At 36.9% G+C, this 9,735-nt stretch overlaps 1 protein-coding gene across 1 annotated transcript; it reads right to left on the bottom strand.

Annotated features, from left to right (window-relative positions):
• Positions 1 to 484: 484 nt before the first annotated feature.
• TAAR1 (trace amine associated receptor 1) lies at positions 485 to 6,412 on the bottom strand. The gene is made up of 2 exons (XM_037843977.1): positions 6,252 to 6,412; positions 485 to 3,312 (listed from the first exon to the last, which is right to left on the bottom strand). The coding sequence occupies exon 2, from the start codon at positions 3,192 to 3,194 to the stop codon at positions 2,175 to 2,177; it is 1,020 nt and encodes a 339-aa protein (XP_037699905.1). The 5' UTR covers positions 3,195 to 3,312; positions 6,252 to 6,412; the 3' UTR covers positions 485 to 2,174.
• Between the last annotated feature and the right edge of the window lie 3,323 nt (positions 6,413 to 9,735).

Here is a 9,735-nt window from a genome sequence, read left to right as displayed (position 1 = left end):
TAAAGCTGGGTATGTGGAAAGACAAAATGATCTGGTGTACTTATTTATTTATTTATTTAGTTAGTTAGTTAGTTTCTTAGTTTTGCTGAGACAGTTGGTTATTTCTTATTAAGGGAGTTATAACCAGAGCCTATAAAGAAAAATAGGTTGTGTGGGTTTTAGCACTAAGTGAAAAAGGTAGAATTACCTGAGTTATGCATATGTCCCAAGATATGTGTAATTATTATTTAGATATGAATGGTAATTTAAGATCAGGTATAAAACAAGGATGATGTTATCACCATTATTAATATTTCTCTGGAAATTCTGACTAATGAAATACAGAAAGGAATATAAATAGGAATTATAACTCTTGGAAAGAAGATAAAACTTAGCATTGTTTGGGGATAATATGATTATGTAAAATGAAAACTCAAGCAAGTCAACTGAAAACAAAGACAAACTTTGTCATGTGCCAATGACAGTGGGTATATAGAAAATACAATGATTTTTAAATATTTATTCACAATAGGCAAAAACATACACAAAAGAATAAGATGACTAAAAATAATCTTAAGAGGACTATATGGGAGCAAATGAAGAAAATCACAGAAACTTACTACAAAGCATAGACAGCTCTCTAAATACTTTTGTTGCCTTTTAAAAATTGGATGAAATGGTTCTCACATGTGAAAAAAGTCAACGTAGTTTTGGAAAATAGGAGTGATTGGGGAAAACTGTCCTACTGTATACTAGATTAATTAAAAAGTAACCCAGAATATTTTTTAAAGTACTAGAACATAAGTCTACAGACAGATCAATGAGACAAAATATATAGTCCTAAAACAGACTATAATAGATGGAAAGATTTAACATCTCTTCAGGAGATGATCAGATTTGTGAACAGAGATTTATGTGCAAGAATGCACATTTTAGTTTCATTTAAAATTAGCTGCCTTACTCTAGCATATTGATCTGAACAAGTCCCTATTATTAGATAAATAAATGCAAATCCCTGGTGCTACTCAATATGGAACAGATTTTTATGGAAGAGTCTGTTGGTGAAACAGCTCAGTTGCAAATCAATGCTCATAATTTAAAATGTTTACCCACTTCCCACTAGGGCTTTTTCTTGTAACCAGTATTTGCTCCTCTTTTTCCTTATTGTGTATGCCATCTTTATGGTATGGCAGATCTGCCCTGGCTGTCCCTCTTGTTATCTCTAATGTTTAGCTGCTTTAATTGAAGACTGCCTGTCTTTTTCAGTGTCCCCTGCAACCCAACACTGAATTTTTTTGATTCTGCATAGCCTGTATTTTGGGTCGTACTGTGCCAGACATAATGAAATATGGTAAATCCTTCCAAACATTTTCATAAACTTCAGTAGCAGGCAACAAACAGAAATTCCATTTAACTTTGTTATAGGGGAAAAAAAAGTAAGCTATTTAAATGTTCAGCATTTAATGTCAGTAACATTATACAGCCACTGTATATAATGTCAGTAACATTATACAGCCACTGAAACCGATGTTTTTGAGAATTTTAATCACATGATTCTTACCAGGAAGTGAACTATGGGTGATATTTTTATTTTCATTTTAGTTTTATTTTTATATGTTCCTCTATTTTCAATTTTTTTACAAGTATGGAAGTCAGAAAACCTATTTTTAAGATATTAAAAATAGGAATTAAAGATAGGATGCTATTTAAGAATTGGCATATGTATTACTAAGGATTAGTGACAAGTTAGGTGTAGACAATTGTTTAGTAACACTATTTAATGTGCTCTTTCAGTTGATTTTACAAAAAGTCATGTATTTTAATTTTTTTATATTTACAGGTGAATGAAGGACACATTTGTGGTCCTAATTTTCATCTTCAAATAAAGCAGTAGCCCTGTAGTTTCCACTAAACAATTGACTAGGGAGCCACTGTCACCTTGTGGCTGCTCATACAGGGCAAGAGAAGTTCTTTAAAATTTAGACCTTTAAATGCTGGATCTGCAAATCTTCAGCATGTATAGTAAGAATAGCAAAAATCATACCTACTATGTCCCAAATAAAGATCTTCATTTAATCACCATACATATTGTGACTCAAATAACTGATCAAAGATCCACACAGTTGGTGCATATGGTTGGTGATGTTCATAAATATGTTCACTAATGATTTTGCAAAAGAGTTAAATTCATAATTCTATGAATTTGGTTCTAAAAATAACTTATACCTGGATGAATCCTTTTGGAAAATTTTACCAAGTAGAATCATCTTCAGTGCCCTTCTGAACCAGGGATAGAAAAAACAATAAACCATTGGATTAAAAGTAGAGTTCAAGTAGCCAAACCAAATCAATGCATCAGTCAAAGCTGGCGGGATTGTGTAGTCCACAAAAGGATCCATAACTGTGCAGACAAAGAAAGGACACCAGCAGATTAGGAAAACCCCCATCACGATCCCCAACGTCTTTGCTGCTTTCCTCTCCCTGCTTCGTGAAATTCCATTTTTCTCTTCCAATCCAATTTGAAACTTCTGATTTGTATCCTTAATTGATCTTGCATGCCCTTCAGCTATGAAATATATTCTAAAATAGATACACAACATAATAGATCCAGGCACATAGAAGGAAGTCATGAAGGCCAATACCCCAGATGATTTGCTAAAGAAGACAGAGCAGGTCCCTACACAGTGAACGTGCTTGTAATACATCTCTTCAGCTCCTTTGAGGTTTAGCTCCAGAAAGATCATGCCAAATGCAAAAAGAGCAGGGACACCCCAACCAATGAAGATCATCACGGAGATAACCAAGATACTGATCCTGGCTTTGTATCTCAATGGATCGCACACAGCATAGTAGCGGTCAATGGAAATGAAGGACAAGTGGAAAATGGACGCTGAGCTCAGCATAATATCAGCGCTGGTGTGAATTTTACAGAAGACTTCTCCAAAATACCAGCACTGCTCAACAGACCTCACCATGCTATAAGGCATGACCAAGCACCCTAGCAGAAAGTCCACGGTGGCCATGGAATGAATGAGCCAGTTGGTTGGGGTATGGAGTTGCTTGAAGTGTGCTATGGAAATAATAACGATCAGATTGCCAACCAGTGTGGTCAAAATTACTAGCACCATTAAACTGTATAGAGAAGCTCGGAAGTTATTGGACCAGCTGCTTTTCACACAGGAAATGTTAATTATATCGTGGCAAAAGGACATCATTCCCGAGGGCCATCTACCAGGTTATTCTCTTCTTCGTGTGCTGTGGAATCTTTCTCCAGAATCCATAATTAGGTTAGAGTTCATTCTCCTCTCATTTTCATATGCTTATTCCAGAAACCTGGGGGAACGAAGTAGAAGAGTAAATAGTGGGTCATTTGATTCCTCTTACTTCTAACACATTTATCATTTATCTGCTATCTCTTGCTGAAGAATAAACTCTTTTGGGAAAAGCTTTATTTCCAAGTTCATTTCAATAGTTCAGTTCAACAAGTATTTTGTTGGGTTTTTTTCTTTAAAAAAAAAACAGTTTTATTCACTTACCATACAATCCATCCAAAGTGTATAAACAATGGCTCTTGGTATAATCACAGAGCTGTGCATTCATCAACGCATTAATAAATATTTATTAACATTCACTTGGTGCCAAACACTGTGCTAGGAATGCAAAGCTGAATTATTAGGGTGACCTATATGAAAACACCATTTATGGCAAGAGTCTTTGCATATAAGAAGCCAATCTAGTGGTAGAGTTTTACATTCTAAAGGTGTGCTGGTTTGACTCTCTTATGTACCCCAGAAAAGACTATGTGCTTTTAATCTACTCTTGTGGGGGCAGACCTTTACTGGGTGGGAACCTTTTGATTAGATTATTTCCATGGAGATGTGACCCTGCCTGTTCAAGCTGGGTCTTAATTAGTTTACTGGAGTCCTTAAGAGAGATCAGGGAGAGATAAGAGCTCAGACCCAACACAGACCCCGACGCTTGGAGATGCAGACAGAAAGACGTTTAGAGATGCTAAGCTAAGAGATGAAGCCCAGAGTTTGCCCCAGAGAAGCTGAGAACCCACAGATACTTAAAGATAAAGCTACTGGAATCAGAAGCTAAAAGCAGCAAAACCTGGGAGCAAAGGACCAGCAGATGCCAGCCACATGCTTTCCCAGCAGCCAGAGGTATTTTCTGGACACCACTGACCTTTCTTCAGTGAAGGTATCCTCTTGCTGGTGCCTTAGTGTGGATACTTTTATGGCCTTAAGACTGGAAATTTGTAACTTAATAAATCCCACTTATGAAAGCCAATCCATTCTGGCAGCTTTAGCAAATCGAAACAAAAGGGATTGATATAAATTGCCAGAAAGCTTAGTATTAAAATATGTTAGTGAAAAAAATGGAAATGTTTTATTTTTAAATGCAATTTTATTGAGAAATAGTCACATAACATACAGTCTGCCAAAGTGTACAATCAGTTGTTCACAGTATCATCATATAGTTGTGCATTGATCACCACAATCTTTGAACATTTTCATTACTCCAGAAAATAAAATTAAAATTAAAATAAAAAAGAATATCCAAAACATTCCATTCCCCTCCTCCCCACCATTGTTCATTTACTTATTTACTTTTTTTAACACTCATTCATTATTTTTTAACTTTATTAAAAAATTAAAAAACAAACAATAAAAAAACATTTCAAACAAAATCAAAACAAAGAAATAAGAAAAAACAAATAGCCTAAAATAACTACATTGCTGCCAACTTGTTCTACCATACCCCAAGAAAATTAACAAACCATAACCAAACAAAGGAATAAGAAAAACAAATACCCTAAAATAACTACATTTCTGCTAACTTGCTCCTACCATACTCCCCGAAAACTGACAAACCATAGTTTACCTTCCATAACTTGTCTGTTCTTACTAGATTATCGTTTCCTTCCTTATTTGCTGTCTATTGTTAGGTCCCCTACATTCTACAATATAAATCATTTATTTTACATTTTTCACAGAGTTCACATTAGTGGTAACATACAATATCTCTCTTTTTGTGCTTGGTTCACTCAGCATTATGTCTTCAAGTTTCATCCACGTTGTCAGAAATGTTTTAAATGTGTATTACTTCTATACAAAAAACACTCAAAAGCTCTCAATTACAAATTCAGGATTTTTGTTTTCCACTACAGAAAGGATCAACTCAAAATTGTTAATTTTAAAGAAACTAAAGCTTTAAATTTACATAAAAGAATCCATGATGTCTGCAGTAATAGCACATACTAGCAAAGTGTGATATTGTGCTCTGATTTATTAAGGATTTTAAATATGTAAGACCAGAGTATAAGGTAAGAAGTGATGGCTAAGAGGAAAGGTGAAAATTTTTCTTTTCATGACATCCCAATTTACAAAACAGATACAAGAAAAATCGGGCTAAAACAGAGACGGCGCTCTCTACTAAGCTTCTTCCTCATGCCTCATTGGAGAATGCCAAGGCTTAGAACCCAATTTGAAAATGTTCTTTGATTTCTATATGATTCTTTAGTTCTAAGATAAATTGATAAATAGACAGATAGATAGAGAGACAGATAGATAGAGAGACAGATAGATAGATAGAGAGATAGTTTGGTGGAAGAATGTAAATTTATGGCAATCGATGAAGTCCTGCAACCTATCACAATGTTGTGAAAATACTAGAAAATAGCAACAATTCCCAGAATTCCAAGCGTCTGCATTCCTGTTTACCCTTTACCCATCCCCCCGGGCTGACAGTTTAGATCAAGACCAAAGAGAAATCTAAATTTACCCCAAAATGGAAGAGAAGGAATAAAATATGTAGGCACTAAAATGCATGTTTTAGTAAATTTGAGACACCTCTTCCCCTGATCCCCTTCTGCCTTCTAATGTTCACAGGAGGAAACTTATTTGTACCAAATGAATCAGTAAGATTTAGTTGTATAGATACACAGTCCCACTCCATGACAGAGCACACAGTAGACTAATACTGTTTAAATTATTTGAATGAAGCAATATTTAAATTACAAATAAAATTTTACTAAAGGTGATGGATATTTTTTACTGTGACGTTTACAAGTGTGCATTGAACTAACCTCTATCAGTTAAGCTATAAATCTTCTATTTAGTCATTTTATCTATTTGCCTTCTCTCTTTTATTTATGCTGCCTACCCCTTAAGTGAACACCCATAATCAATAAGCAACACTACAAGCAACACCCACAATCATGGTTTAGAAAGATTCACTAATTACTGATGATCAAAAAATAGTCCTACCTGATGCCGTACTGAATAGGAACTCTCAGCATGAAATCGCAGCATGAACTAGGGTCCCCCCAAAAAGTAAGGGAAGGTGGAAAAGAAAACCTGCTGTTCAATTTTAGAAGATTAGATTAATGGCAAATGAAAAAGTTATTGGAAAACTTTGTATGCCTTGTTTTTCATAGATCTGAAATGTTCTGTTCCCAAATGAAAACTGAAAGTCTCAGCGACTTCCTCAAACTCTTATTTTTATATCCTATTTCAGAGAAATAAAGCCTCATGCATATCTTAGAGATAGTTGATAATATCAATGCCATTTCAGTAGAATAATGTGTCTGCCCAACTTAAGGAACATTACACATCATTGTACAAGTATTTCTGAAAAGTGTTATAATTTGTTTTTATATCAATTTACTGTTAAATAAATGCCCTATGATGACATTATGAGTTAAACACTTATCTAATATGTGGCAAAATAGTGTTCTTGTTTCTTTTATTCCAGCCCTAAGACTTTAGGTAGCTAGAAATGATTATTATGTGTATGTACAGATTATCCAGGTTGAATATACAATAGCAAGATGGAAATTTAATAAATCTCTTTTTGATTACCTAGCTAAGCAAACAGTTCTGTGCAAATGACCTCATATTTGGAAATGACATATGAATTAAAAATACATTGGTAGGAGTTATAGTCTAAAATGGATCTGTCTAGCAGACCAAGAACTCACTGGAAGAGTGAAGGCCATCAGTACCAACCCCACGATGCTCTTTGTCCAGGTTCCATCAACCAGCTGCACATCCCTAAATGCTCAGATGCTCATCCCATACTGCTTCGTATATCCCCTAATGTGCACCCAATTCCTACCCCTCTTACTCACAGAACTACACAAACTGTGCCCTCTTGGAACAGATAGGCATTACCCTACTTCCTCAAACTCATTTCTGAATGTGTCCCTTACCTTGCTCTAAGGAAATCTGTCTCTCCCCTGCCTTCCTTGCAGCTTTGTTGATGGTGAGTGTTTACTCTCCTGCATCCCTTGTACCTCTTCATACTCTAGGACTTGGGAGTAGAGCACTATGTCCTCAGACACTCATTGCCATTCCAGGTCATTGTCTTGCCTTCCATCCTAACCCCAACCCTGTGCAAGCTTTGATGTTCATGTCTTCAAACTATACCCCCTCTTGTTGCACGCATCTAGACCCTCAAGGCATTTATCTTTATTTCTGAAAGATGTCAGCTTTGGGCTTACTGTCACTCTCTTCAGTGTTACTCCCATCAAAATCCTGCATAATGTTGTGATCCTCATAAATGATCCTTCCTGCAACAAGCGTGTTCTCCACCCTCTCTCATCATGTGCTTCCACAGTCATTCCCCAGAATCTTGGTTATCCATAACAAGGCCTGTTCAAATGAATGATTTCCAGCTCCCCACTCTGTCTTCCCAACCCTCTGCTGCTAGTACACCTCTTCCAACAATTTTTATACCCCCATGAAGCCTTCGATTCATTTATCTTACTACCATTTCACTGTCTGTTATCACCAATTTTAGATTCTAATATTTTAGTATCTCTCACACTTTCTTCTGTCAACACACTTTCCTGGCAAAACCTGAATACAGGATAGGTCCAGTTTCCCCCTCACTCCACTCCTGCACATGTGCCACTGAATATGATGGAGAAAAACACAATGGGCCCCTTGGTTCTCTTTTCTATTTACAACTACTCCTTAGATGACATCTTATAGCCCCATGGCTTTAAATTAATCTATATGCTGATGAGTCTCAAACGAATATCTCCAGGCCTCACCTCTCCCATGACTTCTTGACTAGCATTTCCTGCTGCCTAGAGGGTATCTCCCCTCAAAGTAGGTAAAACCAAGCCTCTGGTCTCCCCCATAATACATACCCAGCTCCTCCTCCTCACTGCACATCTAGAAAATAGCAACTCCATTCTTGAAACCCTCAGGATCCTCAGTCCAAAACTGTGATGTTCGTCTTGACTTCTTACTCTCACAGTCAAAAACATGTCCGATCATCAGTAAATTCTCTTGGCTCTTCATGGAAAACATATTCAGAATCAGGCCACTTCTTACCATCTCCACCTTAACCATCCTGGTCCAAGCCACCAACAACTGTCAGATTATTCTACTGGCCTCTGAACTGCGCTCCCTGCTTCTCCCTTCTCCCTCTAAGAGTAACAGCAACACAGCCATGACACTGATCACAGACATGCATACATTTTTAATGTAGATTCTCCCAGGATGGTGACGTGAGTCTCAAGCATAAAAGGGCTGTGTCATAAAAAGATGTTGCCCTTCTCAGAGTCAATACAGTGACATTGGCAGCCACATGCCCCCACCAGGATTTGGGGCAATCAAGGGAAGCTGCATTTGTCCCCACCTCATTTCTTCTTGTGTCCCTCACTTCTGATAATATCTCTCGTTCCTTGCTAATTAGAACTTGGTCTAATCCTACCATGGTACATATGTGAGTTTACTTCCTGCCAACCAAAAATCCACTTAGAGCCATCAGGCTTTGTATCACTTTCAACTATGAGTAATTCTCTTTTAACAAGACTGAGCTGTTATTATTATTCTTTTAGATATGGCAGCAAAGAAAGTTACAAACCTGGGGCTCTGTGTTTTATGCAAGTTAGGTTGCATTTTTAAAAACCAGTGTTCAGAGGAAAGGTCCTATAAAATAATTTTGGATTTACAGGAAAAAAAAAACTGAAAAAGAAATAACTAAAATATAAAATTTTCATTGGGAAAGAGTAAATAAAACTTTAGAATTTCAGGTATAATTTTTTTGGGGGGAAGACAAAGTTGCTGGCCTAGAGACATCTAAAAAGCAGAAACATTTCTGGCTTCTCCATATATTAAAGGTTGAACTTGCTAATTTTTTCCCCTTCCTTTTTGGTTTACTTTAGAGTCTAAATTTGAGGATATAGCTTCTAAGCCAAGAAGAAGTGAATTGGGTCCCTCTTCACCACTCTTTAAGGTAAAGATTATGGAAGATGTGGAAAATATGTTCAGTAGCTGGTGCTGAGCAGAGGAGAAACTAGTTCTGTTGGCAAGCAGGTAGGAGAATCAGTTATAAAGTAAAAGGAAAGGAGTTCCACAGTGATCCCTGTACTTTGAGCTGCAAGAGGCAATCATGGAGCTGGCGGGAAGAAACAAAGTTGCATAAAAAACTTGAGCTGCAATCACTGATGTTCACAGTACAACCTCAAAGCAACACTAGTATCCCAAAGAGCGTGGAAGAGGCAGGGGTTATGAAGCTTAAATGAGAAATTTCTCAGCATGCCCAATATCTAAGGAGGAAGTCACCATGCTCCAAAGCAGATTTAGGAAGAGGACAAGATCTCCAACCCCTTGCCCCAAAGAGACTGGCAGCTCTTCAAAGAAATGGCACTAGAATAGCCTGAGGTTAGAGTAGCACAGAACCTTCCATCAGGTGCAGGCACTGGGGTCTCCCTAACTCAATGCACAAACCAAATGG

The sequence above is a fragment of the Choloepus didactylus genome, chromosome 7, assembly GCF_015220235.1.
Source record: "Choloepus didactylus isolate mChoDid1 chromosome 7, mChoDid1.pri, whole genome shotgun sequence".
NCBI classification, from domain to species: domain Eukaryota; kingdom Metazoa; phylum Chordata; class Mammalia; order Pilosa; family Megalonychidae; genus Choloepus; species Choloepus didactylus.
The sequence above is the reverse complement of the archived record's forward strand: the minus strand, read 5'-3'. Positions and strand labels throughout refer to the sequence as shown.